The sequence below is a fragment of the Castor canadensis genome, chromosome X, assembly GCF_047511655.1.
Source record: "Castor canadensis chromosome X, mCasCan1.hap1v2, whole genome shotgun sequence".
NCBI classification, from domain to species: Eukaryota; Metazoa; Chordata; class Mammalia; order Rodentia; family Castoridae; genus Castor; species Castor canadensis.
Window position 1 is genome coordinate 35,689,800 of NC_133405.1, and position 24,042 is coordinate 35,713,841.

Sequence of the window (24,042 nt, forward strand, 5' to 3'; positions counted from 1 at the left end):
GCGTGAGCCACCAGCGCCCAGCAAAAGCATGTTGATTAAACTTTTTTTTTTTTTGCAGCACTGGAATTTGAACTCAGAGCCTCATGCATGCTAGGCTGGTGCTTTACCAATTGAGCCACACCCCCAGCTATTTTGGCATATTTAAATAGGACAAGGTTCTGAGAGTTTAAAGATTGTGGCCACTTAGGTATTTAACCGTAGTTTTATACCTCTGATTAGTAATAACATCCAACACATTTTTTTCTTTGGAAAATAAATTTAATAGAAAAATACTTTCAACATATTGAAAACCTGAGTGTGTGTGTATGAGAGACAGAGAGAGAGAATGTGTACATATGGATTAACAACTGAAAAATGTAGAGATAGGCACCATTTGAAAAAATACACTTATATAAATTTTACATGGAATCCCCCAGGTGGAACAATTCTAAAATATGATTTGTAAAAAATTAGTACAGATGATTAGCCTAAAGTGTTTTAATTCCACTATTTTTGGGGGGTATGTGTGTCAAACATTCCATTTGATTTCTTGCAGGCAAGTGGAACATCTTGTGAGAATAATGTAAGACAACTAAATAATGTATTTTCAGTGTAGGCTTGCAAAGCAAGTTAAAAAGGCAGAGAATTCAGGCCACTTGAACTGTACATGACTTAGTCAGAACGGTGTGTGGGCACGAGCAGTCATGGTAAAAACTATTGCTGAAACAAAAGCTGCTAAGCCTCAGATACCTCATATTTCAGCAAAGCACAATGGTTCTACTACAGTAGTGATACTTTAAAAAGTTAACATTTTCAGCTAGGAGTGAAGACGTTCTCTTGTAACCCCAGCACTCGGGAGGCTGAGGGGAGATGATCAAGGCCAGCCTGGGCCACACAGTGAAACACTCAAAAAACAAACAAACAAACAAACAAAAAGTTAAAGTTTTTCTTTTCTTTTCTGATAAGGCTTAATCTACACTGTGGTGTGTGCTTTCAGAAGTCAGCAAGGATTATGAGTTCAAGTACAGTTGTAGGGGGAGGCCACAAGTCAAACTGAGCAAAACTCAGGGGACTCTACATCGACTGTGAGTGACCCTGTGCCTGTGCTCATGCTACTGTGACACAGTACTGTTGGGAAAGCCTTCTCATGGTGGAGGTGTTCACAGGAGCATCAGTCTGGGGCTCTGAGTGATGTATGGCCAAACATCTCATTTCCAGCAGCAGCCGACGAGAGTGCCCTCTCATTACTCCTCACATGCACAATCACATGCCTTCAGCCTGTGTGCTTCTAGTTACATTCGGCTTTATAGAGTTGGTTTTTTAGACTTCAGGTTTCCAGTTTTGAAGAACTTATTTAATTCCCGTAATTCTTGGGGCTTCAAACTCTGGTCCACCCCTGGGGTCAACTTATAGCTGACAGGAGACATGATATAACCATTTTGGTAAAGAAAGATTCTCTTGCAGAACTCAAAGGTGCTAAACATAACTCCAAAATATGGAATTATCTGTTAAAACAGAAAATGAAAATCACATTAAACTCTGAAAAGGAAAATGTCAGTGCTTCTGCAATGGAGTTGGATCATGGTTAACTAAGATAATAGCTGTGGGTAATACTAAGGGGCGAAGGCGGGTTCAGTGTGTGGGAGAGAGGAATGACAGAGCCACTGAAGGGCAAGCACTGGCCTGGATTAATATGCATACAGACGATCTGACCCTGCTTATCAATATATGCTGGCCTTCACTGGAATGATTTATGTCAGCTAGTACAAGGTTATTCCAGAGTTCTTTTAGTTTTATTTTATTTTTATTAGCATGTTATTGTTATACTGGGGGTACATTGTGACATTTATAAAAGTGTTTACAATATATCTTAGATTTACCTTGTCCATCATTCTCCTTTATCCACCTCCAACCCCTTTCTTAGAATAGTTTCAACAGGTCTCGTTCCATTTTCATACATGAGTACATATTTCCACCATATTTGCCCTATCCCAGAGTTCCTGATCTTAGACTCTTAGGTCATGGAGGGCTTTGGGAATATGTGCACATATACACACATACACTTTTGCAGATAATTTTAGAATGTGTTTTGATTTTTCTTAGGAGTCCATGAGCCCTATGTTAGGAACCTCTAGACTAAATGCTCAGCTCCTCTGAGGTGTGGTATAAGCCGTCCACTACTACACAGCACCCCTTCTCTTCAGGGCTGAATTATGGGCATATATGCATCATGGTTTTATAGCATGATAGATGGGGTGTTTCCATAGAAACTCAACTGTAGTGGGTGACAAAGGAAAGGGGTAGAATTGGAAAAGGCAGAGAAGCAGCAGAATGGTCACCCCTCTCACCTTCAGTAGGTTTGCTGTCAATCCATTCCAGAGCCCCAGTACTCCTTGGGCCTTCACTATCTGCTGAAAGCAGTCCACTGCTCCTGAGAAACGGACATCTACTCCTCCATAGTAAGGAAGATAGGGACTCTGAGCCTGGTAGGAAATAGAAGGTGGGAGGAGGTTATTTAAATACCCAGAAATAAGTGTTCTCATCAAAGGAGTCAGGGTCTCAAGTCTGGACTTTAGATGTTATGCTTCTGGCTAAAATGATGGCAAAGAATGGCTGCTCCAGGCTTTGACTTATTCCACAGGCTTAGAATGATTATGAACATTCTATAAAACCATGATGCATATACGTTCACATATATGTAGTTTACTTTGCCTAGAAGTAAGCGGGCATTTGGGACAGACTCAATTTCGTACTTACATTCCCTCCCTCTGGACGTGACAACATATTCACATGCCCTTAGCTGTTCTTAGTGCCCTTCTGCCTCCTGGTTATAAATGATCCCTCCTCTGGGAAGACACCAAGTGGGGCTCCTTATTTCACCTCGCCACAGATGTCACAGGGTGGGGAACAGAGTGACAGTGGCATTCCATTCTTCTAGCTCCCTGTTGCTGTTCCCAGACCCTGACTCCTTCACTCTCATGCCAAAAGCACTTATCTGGGACTCACATCACTCACTAACACTTGGTGGCTTACCCTCACCCAGTCTCACCATCATCTTAGGTTAACTTTTTTATTACCATATATTTATTGTACAAAGGAGTTTCACTATGATATGTCCACACATGTATATTATGTACTTTAATCATATTCAACCCCATTACCCTTTCCTTTCGCCCTCCCCACTCCTAGTATTTCCCTCTAATATTCTTCCTTTTATATTCATGCTATTCTTTTTCATTTTTAAGATAACTTTTAGGATAGCCCATGCCATTCCCGGTTTCTGGCCCTCAATTTCAGTGATCCTCTCCTTTGTATCACTTTGCTCACCCCCTCCTTCGGACACTCCATGGACTTCATCATTACTTCAGAACTATCCTGACTGAGCTCTATTATCAAAATGCTCTGTCTCTGAAAGAAATTTTTTTTTTTTTGTGGTACTGTGGTTTGAATTCTGGGCCTACACCTTGAGCCACTCCATCAGCTCTTTGTTCTGAAGGGCTTTTTTTGAGATAGGGTCTCACAAACTATTTGCCTGGGCTGGCTTTGAACTGTGATCCTCCTGATCTCTGCCTCCTGAGTAGCTAGGATTATAGGCATACGCCACCAGCACCGGCTAAAAGAAACTTTTGTGTTCACTAGAAAAAAGAATTTTATGTTGTGTGATTATGCACACCTATAATCTCAGTATTTGGGAGACTGATGCAGGATGATCATGAGTTTAAGGCTAGCCTGGGTTATTATGTAGTAAGTTCCAGGCCAACCTGACCTGTATAGCAAGACTCTGTCTCAAAAAAAAGAGAGAATTTATGATCAGATGAAATGACTTTTCAATATATGATCTCTATAAAATCAACATTACTTGTTCACTATCTCCTCATACCCGGCTTTCAGAAATGGTGTTTAGTTTACATTAAGTTGTGCACACAGTTGGGATTGATTCTGAAATGTCTGATTGGGGCTTTACGATATTCTGCTTTTTTGGAGGGGCAGTGCTGGGATTTGAACTTAGGGCCTTGCACTTGCTAGGCGGGTACTCTTAGCACTTGAGCCACTCCACCAGCCCTTTATGACATTCTGTGAGAAATGCAATATAGTGTCATAGTAAGAAGAACATAACCCTGGAGTTGGACAGATCAAGTTCTTGTCCTGACTTCTTCACTTCCTGGTCACATGACCCTAGGCAATTTACATAATCTTCTTGAGCCTCAGTTTATTTAGAAAATCGAAATAGTACCTGCTTTGTGTGACTGCTGTGAGAACTATGTGTCAGACACACAGTAGGGATCAATAAATAGGAGCTAGCATTGCTGTTAATTACTATGATATAGGAAGTATTCTAATTATGGACTGAATCCCTTACTGTACTTACTAGTCCACTTCTGCAATCTTAGGCATCAGAACTGTTCTGACTACAATGTCCTCATCCATTCAGCTATCTCACTTCTAGTCACAATCCCTCAGATCATGAATGCCCCTAGTCACCTGCCTGCTTCTTTATCTCTAAGCTACCAAGGCCATGATGGTATCATGTTTCTCCTTTTTCATTCTTAAATTTTTTTTTTTTTTGCGGTCCTGGGGTTTGAACCTAGGGCCTTGTGTTTAATAGGCAAGCATTCAATTACTTGAGCTATATGCCCAGCCCTTTTGTTTTTCATTTATTTATTTTTGTTCAGACAGGGTCTTGTGCTAACTGTGCCTGGACTGGCCTCAAACTTGGGATCCTCCCGAATAGCTAGGATTACAGACATGAACCACTATGCCTGGTTCAGCTTTTTTTGCTCCCACCTTCAAAATCTTTGCCACTTGTCCTTCAGTTGATCCCTACCCTCACAAACTCCCTCTCCCCTATGCTGTTGAAGATGAATCCAGGGAGAGGTAGATGGGAGCCAGGCAGGGAAGCTTTCCGGTCTCCAACCTTGGGTGCTCCTCAGACTGCAGCGCAAGCTTTCCAAGCACCCTTTCCTGTTCCTCATAACGGCTTTTCACAACCTTTCCATACTCCTCATCCCACTCTAGGCAGGTGGCCTAGCCTCCTAGTTCATGGAGAAAAGAAAGATTGTACAGGGCCTAAACCTTTTGCTTCTTATCACTAATGTCCTTCCTGCCAGTGGTGCCTTGGGTCTCACACCTTGAGGCTCTCTTGGGCATCTTCCCCAAGAGACCTGCCTTTACCTTAAACAAATAAATTCAAGTCTCTCCCATCTTGAAAGCAACTCCTTCCTCCAGTCCTAACTACCAGTCAGACACCGCCTGATCTCTCACTCCCAAATTATCATACAGTTGGATCACTTTGTTTTGGTGTAAAAGTTCTAGGAGTCTCAACACACGTATAGGCTTGTGTGACCATCACCACAATCAGCATACAGAATTGTTCCATTGATCCCCAAATTCTCAAGTGGTGCCTCTGTAGTCAAAGCCTCTCTCACCATGGCAATCCTTAACCTGTTCTCTGTCTGTATAGTTTTTATCTGTTGAGAATGTTATAGAAATGGAAGCATCCTTTTAAAACTGGCTTCTTTCACTTAGCATAGTGCCTTGGAGATTTAGCTGTGCGGTTGTGTCCAAGAGTCTGTTACTTCTTATGGTTGAGTAGTATTCCATTTTGTGGCTATACGAGAGTTTACCCATTCACTTGTTGGAAGACATCTCATCCCCTTTTCTTCTTTTTTTTTGTGGGACTGCAGTTTGAACTCAGGGCTTTGCACTTGCAAAGCGGTGCTCTACAGCTTGAGCCACACCTCCAGTCCACTCTGCTCTAGTTATTTTTTGGAGATGGGGTTTTGTGAACTATTTGCCAGGGCTATCCCTGAACATCGATCCTCCTGATCTCAGCCTCCCAAGTAGCTAGGATTACAGGCATGAGCCACCGATGCCCAGCTTCATTCCCTTTTCATTTGTGCTTCTTCTTCTTCTTTTTTTGTGGTACTGGGGCTTGAACTCAGGACCTCACGCTTGCTAGGCAGGCTCTCTACCACTTGAGCCACTCCACCAGCCCTCATTTGTGCTTCTTGATATAGTCATCTCTGGCTGACTTCCTTACTTCTCTCTCATTGCTCTACCTTTCACAATCTGGTCCTGTCTCCACTTTTCCACTTTAACTGAATCTGACCAGGCCTATGTGTTTTCCTTGCTCTTATTTTTTCCAGAGTACTCATCACCTTTTAATATTTGCTATAATTTGCTTGTGCTTTAACATCTTTCTTCTCAGCCAGGCACCGGTGGCTCACGCCTGTAATCCTAGCTACTTAGGAAGCAGAGATGAGGAGGATCGAGGTTCAAAGCCAGCTGGGGCAAATAGTTCCGTGAGATCCTGTCTCAAAAAAAACCCTTCACAAAAAAGGGCTGGTGGAGTGGCTCAAGGTGTAGGCCCTGAGGTCAAGCCGCCCCCCAAAAAAAAATCTGTCTTCTCTTCCACCCAACTAGAATTTCAGTTGTGTAGGAAAAGAGATTTTTGTTTAGTTCACCATTGTATCCTCAGTATGCATAAGTCAATATTCAATAAAACTTTGAGTAAACAAAATGTATTGAATATAGTGACCTCCTAATTGCCAAATCCAATGGATACTTTTTGGGCATTTTCTTTTCTTTTCTTTCTTTATTTTATTTTATTAACTTTTTTTGAGACAAGGTCTTGCTCTGTAACTCAGGCTGGGCTTCAACTTGCAATCCTTCTACCTCAGCCTCCCAAGTGCTAGGATTATAATGTGTGCCACCACGCTAGGCTTAACCATTTTCTTATTGGATTTTTGGACACTAATTGGCACTACAACCTGCAACTCTTTGTCTTCTTGAATTTACACACCCTTTCTAAGAAATGCCACCACCGGTATGACTTTAAACATCATCTGTAGGCAGACAACTCTCAAATATTTATCTTCAGCTTTGATCTCCCACACCTCTAGAACCATGCACCCAACTGCCTACTAGCCATCTCCGTCTGGACAGCACACGAGTAGTAAACACTAGGCACACCTACAATCCATTGTCTTTTTCTCCTCCATGGGGTCACATTTATTCTTTCTTATGTATTTTGTTTTTTCGTGTGTGTGGTTCAGGGGGATTGGGTTCCAGGGCCTTGCATATGCAAGGCATATACATTTTTGCTACCTAAAAATTGAAAAATGGCTCAAGATCCTTTCTATAGTGAGTAAGAAAGGAAGAGTTCACCAATGATGATGATGATGATATTGAATTGAGCCTTTAGTGTCGTCAGTACAGGCAGGGAAATTCAATGAAGGGAAACTTGTTATTGATGTTTTTTGTGAGACAGGGTCTCACTATGTAACTCAAACTGACCTTGAACTCACAATCCTGCCTCAGACTCCCATGGCTGGGAGCAATGAAGGGAAATTTTATGGCCCATTTGAGGAAAGATTAGAGACTGGCAAAGGAAAACAAAGAAGTCAACACTCAGCCTCTCTTTTGTGTTTCTATCTCAGTGAATAGCCCTGTCATTCAACCAGCTGCCAAAAACCTGAGATTCATTTCATTCAGCCTCATTGTCCTAGACAGTTGACAAGTCCTATCAATCTTATCTTCTAAATGTAGTGTTTCTCAGACCCATCCCCTCTGCTACATCCTCACTGCCATCTTCATGCTACTATCATCTCATGCACTTATCACTGCAACCATCTCTTACTGACCACCTGGGCCCACTCCTGCCCTCTCAATTCTTCATCCTTCACACTGCAGCCAGAATGTACTTCTAAGATTGCAGTTTGGACCACTGACTCCTTTGCTGATTTTGTACCACCAAAAGGAGGAAACCCAAGCTCCTTAGAATAAATTAAAAGCACCCTCACCCCAACCATATTAATTATGCTCCTTAGCTCTTTTTTTGTACTCTCATAAGCTCCCATTATCCCTCTGAAGACTTTATTCAAATATTTATTGAGGGGCTGGAGATGTAGCTCAGTAGTAGAGCACTCGCCTAGCATGCATGAGGCCCTGGGTTTGACCCACAGTACCACACAAATTGTGTGTGTGTGCACACAGAGAGAGAACCTACTATATGCCAGACACTTAGGATACCATGCAGAGGAAAATCTCCCTTAAGGAGGCATGACAGGAACAAAATACCAGTATCCTGATGGGATGAGGAAGTAAGGGCCAAGCATTAAAATGTTTCCACACATGCTAAATGTTCAGTTAGATTCAAACCATGTTTGAAGGAAGAACAAAACAATCAACAAGGCCCACGAGAAAGAAAAAAACAATCAGTGAAATCCCAATTAACTCCACGAGACTGCACCAATCTCCGTATCAGTGTGGCAACACTCCCTTGGTGCTCAGCTGTCTGTTGCTTCCCTTAGCAGTGTTCTAATAAACCTTTGCTTCTACTCTCTCATCTTAGATGAGGATAGTAGTCTGAGTCCAGCCTGACCAAAAATGAGAGACCCTATCTGAAAAACAACTAAAACAAAGAGGGCTGGGGGTGTGATTCAAGAGGTAGAGTGCTTGCCTAGCAAGTGCAAGGCCCTGACTTCAAACCCCAGCGCCACCAAAACAAAACAAAACAAAACAAAAGAAAAAACAGCTTCTTTTGGCAAATAATTAAATATCCCCATAATCATACTATTTATGTGACTCATTTGCTTATAAGCCCTGGGATATTATAATTTTAGATTAGTGTCAGGCAAATTTATGGGCATTCATAGTTCTTTATCTTCTATCTCTTTCCTCATTAACTTGAAGGATCAACATTCTATAGTTTAAAAATAAGGAGTTCTCCATCAAGGTTAAGGGTACAACCTTTGAGTTAGGCCTCCCCTGAGAGGTACAGTAATAACCAAGTACAGGCCAGAGTATGAGAATCAGAACACAAAATGACCAAGCTGAGTCTTCTGGCCTAGAGTTACAGTAGCCAAAGTGGCCAGGGGTCTTGGGGAATGTCTTCTTTTATAGTGTCTCCTTTCCAAAATCTTACCTCTTCTGTAAAGAACTATTGCCAAACAGATATTAAACCTCCTTTCCTTACAGAAATAATTTGCCTAATCACAAGACTCAAGTTCCTCCAGCTACCATACAACTGATAGGTTGAAAAGAGGAAATTATGGCTGTGCAGGAAAATAGCCTTATTTTACTGGGGAATAATATTATTTATCTGATGCCAGTTTCTGGTAAGAGCTTCAAAAGCCTCAAGTTATGAGGCAAAGTAATCAGACTGTCACCTGATGCCTTTAACAGGTCAATCACAATCAATTTGTGATAAACCCAGGGACACCTGCATTTAGTTCAGGACCTTAACAATCTTCCAAATGTCTTTATTGCGCTCCTCTCCACTGTCAAGCCACCATCCAGGCTCACATGGGCTATTGCAGCAGCTGCTTCCTCAGTGGCTCCTTGCCTTTTACCTCTTTAGACCATTTTCTGCAGTGATTTTTAAAACTCAAAACCTTCGACTCATCTGCTTAAATCTTTTACATCCAACTTTGAGTGCAATCTAAATTTCTCAGTGGAGCCTACAAGCTATAGTGGCAATATGGTGGTAAATATTCAACAGCTGGTTGTTTGGGTGTGTATAAAAGGTCTGCGTTGTAGCACTTGCCAGTTTCAATGGTGTAAATACACCCACTGTGGCTGATCTCAGGCTACATGAAGTCAATCAGCTCCCAAATTTCCTGAAGTTTAACAATAAGCTCCCCCAAGCCAGGAGAAGATGGCTCCAGTGCACTACTTATAGTGCCCTGCCTACCTTTGCAACTTTATCTGTGGCACTTTTTGTTCCTGTACTACACTTCCACTGACCTGGCCGGCCTTCTATTCTCCTCTGCCTAATGGTTTCCAGACTTCTATCCCCATCTCTTACCTCTCTGTGCCATAGGAGCATGTAACTCTCTGTTTGACTCTCCACTCAGAAGTCTAATGCATCTCTTAAACATTTCATGTCCCAATCAGAATTCTTGATTTTATTCCACTCCAATCCTGTCCTTTAGTTTTCTTTCTTTCTTTTTTGGTGACACTGGGGTTTGAACTCAGGGCCTCCTGCTTGTTAGGCAGGCGCCTTTACTGCTTGAGCCATTCTGCCAGCGCCTTTAGTTTTCTTGATATCAGTATATGGCACTGTCAGTGATCTGCTTCCTCAGGCCAAAAACCTGAGTCACCTGCAAGTTTTCACCATGTCTTTATCTTTCTACTGTCTAATCTGCCACCAGTCAAATTCTGGGGACTCCAAACATGTCCCAAATCTGTCATCTTTTCTTTCTCTCCACCATCATCATCCTAGTCCAAGTTATCATCTTTTAGCTCCACTATTAGTACTGCTTCTAGCTAGTCGGCCTGCCCTTTATTTCCCACAGAGCTGCCAGAGTGATTTAATAGGAATACTTCCTTGACCTCCATTCCTCAGTGGATCCCCACTGCCCTCAGGTTAAAGGCCAGCTTCATTCATCTGCCTTACCAGGCCCTCAAGGATCTTGCCTTTGCCAGTGTAATCACTCGCTACCTTCTGCATTATAGTCCATGCTTCAGCTACTTTTCAGTCCCACTGCCAGTACCTCCACCATTTCTCTTGGTTGAGAGCTACCGTTTCTTCACCCATCCCCTGACCTCTAGGCTGTCCTCTTTAATTCATCCTCTACTTTGCAGCCAGGTACCCTTCCAAACTTATTGCATGCTACTATTGCTTTGCTTTGAATCCTTTGACAATTCCCAGCTTTCTAAAGAAAAACTTTAGTTTTTCCAAATGAGTTTTCTAAACTTTAATAGAATTCAAACCCATTTACAATTTGTCCTCTTCTGTTCTCCCACCATCATTTCCCACTGCCATCCTGTGATAATTAATTTCATGTGTCTACTTGTTAGTCCACAGTACCCAGGTATTTGGTCAAACACCAATCTAGATATTGCTGTGAAGGTCTTTTTTTTTTTTCAGATGAGTTTAATGTATTTTTTGGTGATGATTGGGATTGAGCCCAGGGCCTTGTACATGTTAGGCAAGAGCTCTACCACTGAGCCCTTGGTTTTGTTTTTTTTTGAGACAAAGTCTCACAATGTAGCTCAGTTTAGCCTTGAACTCACTATGTAGCTCAGGCTAGCTTTGAACTTGTGATTCTCCTGCCCCAGCCTCCTGAGTAGCTGGGATTACAGTCATGTGCCACCATACCAGTGAGTTTAATATATAAATCAATAGACTTTAAGTAAAATAAATGACTTTCCATAGTGTGAATGTGATACAACCAATCAGCTAAAAGCCTTAAAAGAAAAAATGTCTTCCCGGAGGCATGGCTCAAGTGGTAGACAGCCTGCCTAGCAAGCTTAAGGTCCTGAGTTCAAACCCCAGTACTGCCAAAAATAAAATAAAATAAAAACTTCTGAGGTTCCTGGATAGAGGGAATTCTGCTAGCAGACTGCCTTTGGACTTGAAACTGAAATATTAATTCTTCCCTGGGTCTCCAGCCTATCAGTCTCTCCTGTAGATTTCTGACATGCCTTTTGCCATAATCATGTGGGCCAAATTCTTAAAATGTCTCTCCTTTCATCCTCCCACTATGGGTTCTGTTTATCTGGAGAACCCTAATACACACTCCCACCCCATGAACTCCACATCCACTCACACTTCTCACACTCTTCTCCTGAGCACCATGGATACTTTTTTCCTAATCACCTAGACCCAGCTCAGATCCACTCATCTTGAAGTTTTTCTTGATTCTGCACTTGAGGCTGCTTGTTCCCTCTATCCCTCCCTTCTTTTCTTTTAAATTTTTTTTGTAGTACTGGAGTTTGATCTCAGGACCTATACCTTGAACCACTCCACCAGCCCTTTGTTTTGTGTGTGAAGGGGTTTTTCAAGATAGGGTCTCTCGAATTATTTGCCAGGGCTGACTGGGAACCTCAATCCTCCTGATCTCTGCCTCCCTAGTAGCTAGGATTACAAGTGTGAGCCACCAGCACCCCACTCTCCCTTCTTTTCTTAAACATTATCTTTCTCTCTCTTTACAACGTCTCACTGTGGAAAACTGAAACATATACAAGAGTAGGGAGACTAACAAAATGAACACAAAGTTCTAGCACCTAACTTTAACAATTAGCACAGCCAATCTGTTTTCATCTTTCCCCCATAAGAACCATTTCAATTTATCTGTGAATATTCAATTACGTTTCTGTATAATGGCTCCATAGCAAGAAAAATATAATACCATTATCACACCTAAAATTCATAAAATTCCTTAATATTACATATCCAGTTAGTGTACACATTTCTTTGATTGTCTTATGATTGGTTTTCTTTCTTTCTTTTGTGGAGCTGGGGATGGAATTCAGGGCCTCATATATGTTAGACAAGCACTCTGCCACTGAGACACATCCCCAGCCTCTTGTAATTGTTTTCTAGCTTCTTTGTTAGAACTGGATTTCTCAATCTGTCTTAAGCTGCCTTAGCTTTTGGTATAGGCTTCTGCTATGGCACAGTCTAACGTATATGAGTTATCTGTGTGCAACTGTTTTTTTTAAGTTGGACTGGAGTTTGAACTTAGGGTTTTGTGCTTGCAAAGCAGGCACTCTACCACTTGAGCCACACCTCCAATCCATTTTACTCTGCTTATTTTTTTATTTCTTTTATTCATATGTGCATACAATGTTTGGGTCATTTCTCCCCCCTTCCCCCTGCTATTCTGCTTATTTTTGAGATGGGGTCTTGAGAACGATTTTCCCGGGATGGCTTTGAACCTTGATCCTCCTGCTCTCAGTCTCCCAAGTAGCTAGGATTACAGGCTTGAGACAACAGCACCAAGCTCTGTGTGCAACTTTTATGTCCCCTCCTATCCAGCAAGCATGTGAGAGCAGGCACAGGGCCTTCCTTGCCAATCTAGCTCTTTAAGGTCTAGTACCCTGCATTGCACATACTAGGCACTCATGAACTGCCAGACCAAATTTCCCTCAATGTCAGTATCACTAGTAGCTCTTCCAAAACATAGCAGTTTACTTGTGAGCCCAGTTTACCTGTGAGGCCCAAATAAACCATATGGATGGTCATGAAATAGCCAAATCTGAATGAGTTCTCAGTGACAATTTATATTGAGTGCTTTTCATGTACCATAACCTCAGGAGATGGGTAGTGTTATATTATTAGCCCTATTTTATAGATGACAAAATGGACTCTGAAAAGATAAATGACAGTCTCCGAAATCACAGAATATAAGACAAAAGCATCAACTAAAATGTGGGTCTGTTTGACTCAGAGCCATGCTCTGCTCCACCAGGGTTCCTGGTCTCCCAAAGGTGAAGAACATGGAAAACACAATCGTAGCCCTTTGCAAACTTCTGAATGCCGTACATCACTAGTGGACATGGCTGCTGCAGCCATGAATCCATGAACAGATTCTCTCTCTCTTTTTTTTTTTGTGGTACTGGGGTTTGAACTCAGGGCCTATACCTTGAGCCACTTCGTCAGCCCTTTTTCGTGTTGGGTTTTTCAAGATAGGGTCTCGAGAACTATTTGCCCTGGCTGGCTTCGAACTGTGATCCTCCTGTTCTCTGCCTCTTAGGTAGCTAGGATTACAGACGTGAGCCACCAGCGCCTGGCTGAACAGACTCTCTGTGTTAACACTGATGCTTGTGGTATAGTATGTGGCCTCTATAAGTGTCATGTAAAACTAGTGTCCAGAACACAAAGGCAAACATGTATTGCTGGTCACCTCCAAAGGATGAAGGAACGGTTAAGCTAAATACCAGTGCTTTTCAACCCTTACCTAAATATTACAAACTAACCAAGGAAGCTTTAAAAAACTATCAATGATAAAAAAAAAGTGAACTATCAATCGGATTCACCCCTAGAATTTGCAATTTAACTGACCTAAGGTGAGGCCTGGACATCAGTTTTTTTTTTGTTTGTTTGATTTGTTTTAACAAGCTCCCCAGGTGATTCTGATAGGCAGCCAGGGTTGACATCTGCTGGTGTGGGCATTCCATAGCTCAGGCTGTTCAAGCCCTGAGTTCATCAGCCTGCTCAAAGTATTGAGAGGGCCTGGAGAAATCATAAGAGCCCTTAGCTAAACTGCCTGGACTGACTCATTAGCTCTGTGAGCAAATGCCTTGACCTTTCTGATCCCCAATTTCTCCTTCTGTAAAATGGGGTAATAACGTCACCTACTTTGTGGGATTGTTGCCCATATTAAATGATTTAATATATGCAAAGTGCTTAGAATTATATCTGACATATAGGAAACACTATCAATAGTATATGTATAATAGTCACTGTTATTAAGGTCATTATTATGATTATCTAAACTTGGAGAAGACCAAATCAACCTGCTAGACTGGAATGTTAGATTACCATTTACCCAAACTGTATCTTACCAGTATAAACAGATCACGTCAGGCTGCTAGTCACAAGGTCCTCAACTTCAATCCTCCTTCCACACAAACCCAGGCAACTATCCAGCCTAATAAAATGTAGCTGTCTAGTTGGAATACATAGCTCTCAGGAGGAGCACACTGGATTCTGTAGCATGACATCATCTGAAAAAATCAAGGGAACCAGGCCCAACTCTGGCACTATCTATGGAACCTTGGCTAAGTCATTTAACTTTGAACCTTAGATTCCTCACATGTCAATGGAGGAGTTTGAAACTAAATGACTTTGAAGACCCTTTTCAGTGTATATAATCCTTGCTGCTGGTCCAACTCCTTGCTTCTTCCTGCCTCTAGGATTTCAAACCTGCCATTTCCTCTGCCTCATAAGACTGTGTTATGAATCAGATAAATAGCACTTCCTCAGAGAAGTCTTCTCAGTTCCCCAAACTAAGCCTATTGGACTTCTTCATGGCAGTTAACAGGATTTGTAATGATCTGCTGTATAATTCTTTCTTTCTTGTGCTCTCTCCACTTATAAATGCCACAAAGGCAGGGACCACATCTTTCCTGTCTGTGGTTCTATCCCCAAAGCCTACCAACATGCCTGGTACATGGTAGGTGCTTAATATATATTGAAAGAAGGAAAAGAGTTATAGAAGGTAAAAATGAAGACCAAATACTTCAAAGCTAAGCATTTGAATGCTTATGTGATAAAGTTTATAGACTCCTTCCAAAAGAGGTAACATTTTGGTTATACATTCTTTGCATGATTCCTGAAATAGTTAAACAATATATTTATAATTATGTAGACACATATTCCCTTTGATTAAAGCAACCTTACTTTAAGGAATTTATTCTATGGATATCAGTACATGTGTGAAATTATGTTACAAGGATATTTATTACATCACTGTCAGTAACAGTAAATGATTGGAAATAATGTAAACGTTTAGCAATAGGGGACTAAAGAAATAGGACATCATACTATGTCACAATTTAAAAATATGTGGCAACTCCATCTGGATAGATATGGTGTCATCTCTAACATATTTTTAGGTGAAAAACAGTACAGAAGAGTATGTGTAGTATGCTGCTGATTAACTAAAAAACAAAAAGAACACAAATGTACATGTTTATGCAGAACTTTGCATAGACTACCTGTCGTCTTTTTTTGTTTGTTTGGTTGGTTGGTTTGGTTTAGTTTGGTTTTGGCAGTACTGGGGTATGAACTCAAGGCCTTGCACTTGCCAGGTAGATGTTCTACTACTGGAGCCATTCCTCTAGCCTATTCTGCATAGATTATCTTTGAGAAGATATAGATAAGGAACTGATAACAGTGTTGTCTCCAGTAAGAACTGGGTGGGTAAGGGACAATGAGTAGGGGACTTGGTTTTCAATGTATACCCACGGCACCTTTTGGAGATTAGAGCTTTAAGGAGAGGTGAAGTCAGATTTAGTGGCACACACCTGTAGGAGGCCGAGGCAGCTTCCTGAACTCACTTGAGTCCAGGAGTTTAAGGGCAGCCCGAGCCGAGCAACATAGTGAGACCCTGTTTCAGAGGAGGAGGAGAGAGGGAGAGAGGAGGGGAAGATAAAGAAAATAAATAAATAAGTAGGGAGAAGACAGTCTGCCAGTAGAGCAAACAGGAGCTCAGAACATTTTGAACTGTCTTTTGGAAATGATCTTTAGCTTCTATAGCTGTGTAAGACCAAACTGTTCAATTCACAAACCATCTGAGACATAAGGAGGCTTGAATCTTTTGGCAAATTGCCAACGATCAAAGAACGCCAACCATGTTGGAGTTAAAGGACCTTTCTGTCTGTGAAGTATATGATCCATGTTTCTCTTGGCGAAGCCAGGACCCAACAGCTCTCCTTCTATAGCTGGGAAGTCATCTCTCTCTCTCTCTCTTTCTGCAGTGGGGATAGTCGTACAAGTGGGTGTAGGCAGCTCCCCCCCAGCATGGACTGCCTAAGAGCTGCCCTTGATCCCCACTGGGGTGAATGCTTTCCACTTCAGCAGCAAGTCAGGGGTTGACTAGCTGCTCGGAAAACCTGCCATCACTGTGGGCAAGAGAGCAAAAGACAGCAGGTTAGTATTCTCCTTGGGCAGAGAGAAGAGAAGCAGTAGGTACCTGTGTAGCCATTGAGGGGTAAGGGGTGGGGAAGCTGGGGAGAGCACAGCTGCATCCATCAGAGGAAGCGATTGAGACACAAGTGGGCAGGATACGCCAAGGCCAAGATGCAGGCCAGGGGAGCCCCACACAGAGCAGCTGAGACCAACTTTTAAAAGAGCCAACTTTGAATGTCTTCTTGATTGAGGGTGAGGATGTAGATGGGTGAGGGAAAAAAATGTTGAAGATGAGTTTTCAGAAGGCTGGGAATATACAAATGTATGCAGGACTCACACACGGTGGCCTCAGTAATGCTTATTAAACTAACCAACAAAAGAATAATTAACTCCCCTACCATTCTTCCTCATCATTAGCCATCAAGATAGAGGGTTTACTAAGGTTTTGTGATCCCAGCTCATTTGTGTGTTAATAGTAATCATAGGAAACACACCTGGACTGGCTTTTTACAGTTCCAATCAGGCCTTCCATGCTACACATAGATTCTGAAGCACAATGAAAATAGCACTGGTTATGTGCCCTGCTCTGGCTCTGCACTAATCTACTTCATTCTTTTCTACAGGTATACCAGGTAGGCACAATTCTCATCTGCATGAACAGATGAAGAAGATGTGGCTCAGAGAGGTTCTGTGGCTCACCCAGATTCACACAGGAGTAAGGGGTGGAATCCAAAGCCCATACTGTGACCCACTGAGCCCACTACACACTCAAGGTAAGTATAGCCATCAAGACAAGTAATTTCAGTTGGGCTGGTGGTACACACCTCTAATCCCAGCACACTGAAGTCTAAGAGAGGAAGATCACTGCAAGTTCAAGGCCATAGTGAGATGCTGTCTCAAAAAAAAAAAAAAAAGACAAATAATTGACAGCTATATGGAAACATGGAGGTCAAAGTTGGTGTTTCATTTCCAAAGCTGGCTGGAAATGAGTTGGAGGAGTTGTTGGTTGCTGGGCTTTCCTGGTTAACAGCAGGCATTTTCTGGGCCTTTTCTTTCCCTTTCCCCACCTCCCTTCACCCCCACTCTGAGGGGGAGGTTGATGGGCAGAAGCTCCTATCTTAGCTGCTGTTACTGTTTAGCTAGAGCTCAAAGAAGCCTGCTTAGCACAGGGTGGCTGTTTTGACTCCCAGACCCTTACCTCCTCAAAGGAATAAGCCAGCTCAGGTCAGGAGAAAAGGGAAACGTGGGTTCAGCTTAGTTCAGTGGAATTAAGAAGGCTCCTCTCTATTCCCTCCTTGCCTGTCCCATAGGGACAGCCTTATTTCCATGATCAACAATTGCCATCCATTTAGGGCCCTCTATAATTTTGAAAAAACAAAGGGGAGCAATTTTCCTTTCCCTTCACTTTAATAACCATGCTAAAAAAGGTACCTTACTTAAGGGATGTCCAGACATCTTCCTGGATTCAAAAAACAGCCTTTTTTTTCTGACTACTGGGGCAATACTGCACTCATGCAGAAGTTAGCCCTCAAAACAAGAGGACAATGAGGAATTGAGAATGCAAGGAAGGTAAGGGTCCCTGTCATCTCCCACTACCCTGGGGGGCTCAGTACTCAGCAGTGTTTGTAATTCTGGACAAATAAGTGGGCCCCCTCAGGAAAACCGAGCGCTCTTTTCACTAAGAATAGATGCTACGCCAACCAGGAGAGTTGAAGTAGGCAGAAACCCATTAGCATCTCCTAGTAGGGGTCATGACAGCCTACTAGGGGCTTTCCCCCTGCTCCCTTAAGGGCTCCAAGAGTCAGTGGGACTTTCCAATCCTTGTGAGCAGCCATGGTCAGACTGTGGTTAGGGTCATGACTGCTCACTGATGTATGCCTGTATAGCTCCTCATTCCTCATTCCAGTCTGCTGGCCTCAAGGCAACACTGCCAGTGTGGCTTGGCTTTCCGTTGCCAGGCTGCTGACTAAAGCCAGCCCCAGGACAGCCCAGTCTTCCTCAGATTTTTTTTTTTCTCTAACTTGAGTTAACCATTTCTTGGCCAAAGTCAGGCTTCTTATGGTCTGAACATTTGTGTCTCCCCCAAATTCCTATGTTGAACTCCTGACCCCTGTGTGACATATCAGAGGGTGGGGCCACTGGGAGGTGATTAGGTCGTGAGGTTGGAGCCCTTGTGAATGGAATTAATGCTCTTACAAAAAAGGCCCTAGGGAGCTGTCTTGCCTCTGCTACAGGGAGGATGCAGCAAGAAGGTGTCATCTATGAACTAGGAAGCAGGTCCTCACCAGACACCAAATCTGCCTTGATCTTAGACTTCCCAGATGCATTTCTGCTGATATTGTTTTGTGGCAGCCTTGAGGATTAAGATGAGGCTCTAGCCTGTCAGTTTTGGAGCCTGCACACTTATTTTTCTCAGCTCCTCTTTCACTGAGGCTGTGAGCTCCCAGTTCTCCAACTTCGGCTTATTTCTCCCTCAGCTCTTTATTACCACATCAGGGACAAGGGAACTAACACCAAAACCAACCAATTACTTAGCATCTAGGGACAAACCCTTGTATCCCTGGGGAATAAAGCAAAGGCCTGAGGAAGGAGAGTCCCAGGTTCAAGTCTCAGCTCCACCACTTACTAGCCATGTGACTCTTGAGTAAGTGGCTTACCCTCTCTGTGCCTTGTTTCCCCATCTATAAAATAGGAATAATAATAGTACTTATTTTGTAGAATTGATAAAGAAGATTAAATGGGTTAAGAAATAGGGGACTGGAGCCAGGCTCAGTGGCTTGTTCCTGTAATCCTAGCTACTTGGGAGGCAGAGATCAGGAGGATCGAGATTCCAGGCCAGCCTGGGCAAAAAGTTCAAGAGACTCCATTTCAACCAATAAAAGCAAGGCATGATTGCGTGCCCATCATTCCAGCTATGTAGGAAGCATAAATTAGGAAAACTGCAGTCTAGCCCAACCTAGGAATAAATGTGAGACCCAATTTGAAAAATACCTAAAGCAAAAAGGGCTTGGGGATATGGCTCAAGTGGTAGAGTGCCTGACTAGCAAGCACAAGGCTCTGAATTCAAACCCCAGTGCCACCAAAAAAAAAAAGACAAAGAAAAGAAATAAAAAAAGAAATCAGGTCAGATATTGTAGTTCAAGGCCAGCCAGCGTCCCCCACCCCCGCCAAAAAAAATTAGCCACACCCATCCACCCATCTCAACAAATAAGCCAGATATAGTGGTACATACATGTTTTCAGCTATGCAGGAGGCATAGGTAGAATTGTGGTTCCAGGCTGGCCCAGGCAAAAAGCAAGACCCTATCTAAAAAATTACCTACAACAAAAAAGTCTGGAAGCGTGGCTCAAGTGGTAGAGCACCTGCCTAGCAAGTGTCAGGCCCATGAGTTCAATCCCCAGTTCTGCCAACAAACAAACAAACAAACCCTAAATGAAAAGGAGGGGGAAACCCAAACCCCAAACTGCCTTGTACAGATTAACTGACAGACAAATGATAGCTGTTATATTGTTATAATTACTTAATTCTGGGGAGGCCTTCCTGTCATCACCTCCCCCAATATGGTTTATCCCCATGTTTACCTGACACAAGCCTCTCCCCAAAGAGCACAGATTTATGTACATTCATTTAGATCTGGTCACATTTACTGAAAGCAACACAGGACTGTCAATTTGATTTGCCAAGCATTTCAGCCAGACACTATACAAAGCGGTGGTGGGAGAGGGGGGCTGGAATGAAGAGAAGTGTAAATGAAAATGGTGTGAAGAGTTTTTATTCCTGTCCATTTAGCACATTTGCCTGCCATGACTGCTCCCGTGTTTGCCCTGAGCTGCAGAGACCCTGATTGCCAGGGTAGGAGATGGGAGACAAGACATTGTCAGGACAAGCAGAGGTTTCCTTTGGGCAGCAAGCTGGGGAGGCGGCAGGCTTGAGTGTTTTTACCTTCAGCTTGGGTAGAGACAACAATGCAGACATAGGGCTCTCTAATTGGCAGCTAAGGTTTAATTCTGTTTTCACTGGGAGATCTAATCCCATCCTGAGCTACATTCATTTTTAACAAGAATCAAGTGCCTTCTATGTGAGACTGCATGCTGTGGGGATATACAAATGTGTAAGGCACACTTCCCATAGGCAAAGAGCTTACAATTTGGAGAAAACAAGGACACAAAGTTTATAAGACAAGCCGGGCACCAGTGGCTCATGCCTGTAATCCTAGCTACTCAGGAGACAGAGATCAGGAGGATCGAGGTTCGAAGCCAGCCCAGGCAAATAGTTGGTGAGATCCTATCTCAAAAATACCCATCACAAAAAGAGCTGGCAGAGTTGCTCAAGGTGAAGGCCCTGAGCTGAAGCCCCAGTACTGCAAAAAAAAAAAAAAAGTTTACAAGACAAGACAGCATGTGACACGGGCCATAAGAGAGCTCACAAGCCTGGTACCGGTAGCTCACACCTGCAATTCTAGCTACCTGGGAGGCTGAGGTCAGGAGGATCATGGTTCAAGGTTCATGAGACCCTATCTCCAAAACAACCACAGCAAAATGGATTGGAAGTGTGGCTCAAGTGGTAGACTGCCTGCCTAGCAAGCATGAAGCTGAGTTCAAACCCCAGTGCTACCAAAAAAAGAGATACCCAGATTGAGTATCCCTTATCTGAAATGTTTAGTACTAGAAGTGTTTCAGATTTTGGATTTTTGCATATTTCTTTCTCTTTCTCTCTCTCACTTTCTTGCTTTTTTTTTTTTTTTTGAGACTGGATCTTATTATGTAGCCCAGGCTGGTCTCCAACTCCTTATTCTCCTGCCTCAGCCTCCTGAGTGATGAAATTATAGCCTTGTCACCATGCCCAGCTTTAAATTACCCATATATATTCCACTGTTTTTTTTTTGTAGTGCTGGGGATCAAAGCCAAGGAAGGCTTAGTGCATGCTATGCAAGTGCTTTACCACTAAGCTACATCCCCAGCCCAATATTTCTTGATTTTGGAATATTTGCATATACATAATGAGATATCTTGGGGATAGGATCCAAGTTTAAACATGTTTCACTTATGTTTCAGATATGCATTGCTTACATAGCACAAAGGTAATTTTTAGTGTGCCTGCATTTTGACTGCAATCCTTCGTATGAGCTCAGGTGTGGAATTTTTCCTGGTGGTATCATGTTGATGCTCAGAATTTCAGATTTTAGAACATTTTGGAGTTCAGATTTTTGGACTTTGGATGCTCAACCTGTACCAAGACTGTACTAAGGACATTGAAAAGGGTTGGATACTACTTCTGTGTGGGAAGCTGAGAGAAGACATCAGGAGGTGGTGTTGACGGGAAGAGACAGCAGAGCAATGATGTTGAGATGGGAAAAGCTGGGGCATGGAGAGATGCTATGGAAAGGAAACTGGCGGGGTCAAAGGGCACATGCAAAGGCTGACAGCATTATTCTTAAGGAGTTATTCACCCACAACACTCTTAGAATAAAGTAAGTATGCCTGTGGGTGTGGCAGTGTCCATGAAAACCCAGCATCTGTAGTTATGGATAGAGCACATTGTCAGCTTCTCTTGCCCTACTCCACTCTTGTTCCACAGGGATCAAACATCTACTCGTTTGTTTTCGTGGCCTGGGGATCAACCCAGGGCTTTGCACATGCTAGGCAAGTGCTCTACCATTGAGCTATATCTCCAGCCCCAAACATCTACTTTTAACCACCTTGACAAAATACCTGTTTTGGGGGTAGAAGAAGCCAACACATTTATCAAACAAAAGCAGTAGATACTGCTCCTGAAGCAAACTCAATGGAGCCCTTAAGGAGACAGGAGAGATGCTGAGGCAGAGGTAGCCACGGGAATGAAGGCCCAGTAACTGGAATGTAAAATACACTTGGTCTTCAGGGCCTAGGGGAGGCAAACTAAGATCACTTTGCTGGAATTGGAGGCCTGGATAAAGCAGGAGTCTTAAAAAGGCATGTTTTGTTTTGCTCAATCAGTATTTTTTATTTGACACCCTAAAAAATGGGGAGATTTTACATAAAAATCACGAATTAAGGCTCCCTTGGAAACTGGGCCTGCATTTTTAAATGACATCCATCCTTTGGAGAAGAGGAGCTTGTAGTTTGCTGCTGCCTCACTGGCTCCTTTTACTCCTTTCTGCTATCCATATTTAAATGCTAAGCACATTTCCTGAGCACAGTGAGGTTGATGAGAATGCCTTCAAAAGCCATGAGGGTTCAGAATGTATTTGAAGGCTTATAGTGCAGGGGTGGAGCACATGCTAACTGGGTTCCCTAAGCTCTCCTTTTCATGCTGCTTCTGAGTTCTACAGGCATTTGATTTTACAGCTCCTGACATAGAGGGCCTCTGCGCAATGAGGACGACAAAGTTGGTAAGGGAGACATGCCAGGCCAAGGGCTCGGTTTTTATTTTCTAAGGGCAATAATAAAGAAGGACTAACACAGGCAGAGCTTAAGAAAATTAATCCAGCAGAAGCTCATGGGCTGGGCTGTGGGAGGAGGGGGACTGAAATGAGTGCTAACTCTGGAGGTAAGTTAACTGGGTTTATGTCCTATTTCAGTTACTGGATGGTAGGTGTGCAAGAAAAAGCAGCATTACATTGCAAAACAAGGTATGGAAACTTTCAGTGCTTCAGTTTTTTCATCTGTTAACAATAACAATAGCAGTCCCCGCTTCATAAGGTTGTTGTAAAGATTAAATGAGATAATGAACATAAATCATTTAGCACAGAGCCTGCTCAATGCTTATGATCATGCTGTTCTGTACAACAGAAGACACTGTTGTAGCAGAGGTGAGTGGATAAGGTCTTAGATTGAGGCAGAGGGCACTAACAAAAAGACCAGTGTGGGAGAATTAGGCATGAGGAAGCAAATGGGCTTCAGGCTGAGTGAGGGGAAGGCCAAGAGTCAAATCTAACTTCAGATTTCCAGCTTGGGTGCCTGGGGCAGTGATGACATTGAAATGGAAAACCCTGGGAAGACAGTTTTAGGAGGAGAGGTGACAGTGGAGATGTGATGGCCAAATGGCTGTGAGAAATGCGAGCCATGGTCAGAGCTGAAGATGCAGATTGGAACAGGAGAAATTATGAGGGACGAATGAAGTGACTGTGTCCAGTTAAGCAAAGGCTGCTCAAGGCGGTGACCATCTTGGTTAGATGTGGAGTCTATTTGAGCAGGTTGGGACCTCTGTTTACTCAGTGACCACATGTGTTCTGCTTAGTCAGCTGTGCCACTTGGGTACTACCTTTGTCCTTCATCATATGTGTTTTCAGTTCAAATGCTGACCTGGCCCAATTCTGCTTACCTGTGAGCTGTGGTGGGGTCAAAGTCCATCAAGGTCTAAAGCAACAGACTGACACTTGGTTTTATATTCTGTGAAACTAAAACACCTAATACGGACAACAGGGGAGAGTGTTGGGCAGAATTGGGGAGGGGTGGTGCACTTGGGCCTAGTGCTTCATTTCATTCCTGATTCCTTCAGAAGGCCTACTAGGCTCCAAGGCTCCCCCCATTCTCAGCTGCTCCCTGGCTCTCCAGGGCAGTGCTCCCCAGCTTGTCCCACTCCCTCCTCCACATACACCTGCCACAGACCTATTTTCTCAGGGCTCCATGGTCCTTATTAGGGACCTACATATTAATCACATTAATCATTGTCAATATTTTCCCCATCCTACTTGTTTTCTTAATACACTAAGTGCTGCC

The 24,042-nt window shown here is 42.9% G+C and overlaps 1 protein-coding gene across 1 annotated transcript in view; it reads right to left on the minus strand.

Moving 5' to 3' along the window:
- Nucleotides 1-229: 229 nt before the first annotated feature.
- Slc25a43 (solute carrier family 25 member 43) overlaps nt 230-24,042 on the minus strand; it is a 46,517-nt gene continuing 22,704 nt past the window's right edge. Inside the window, exons 4-5 of the mRNA XM_074064211.1 lie at nt 2,328-2,462; nt 230-1,484 (exon numbers count right to left, since the gene is read on the minus strand). Of these exons, the coding sequence (XP_073920312.1) occupies nt 1,284-1,484; nt 2,328-2,462 (336 nt within the window). The 3' untranslated portion in view covers nt 230-1,283. The remainder of the gene's footprint in view (nt 1,485-2,327; nt 2,463-24,042) is intronic.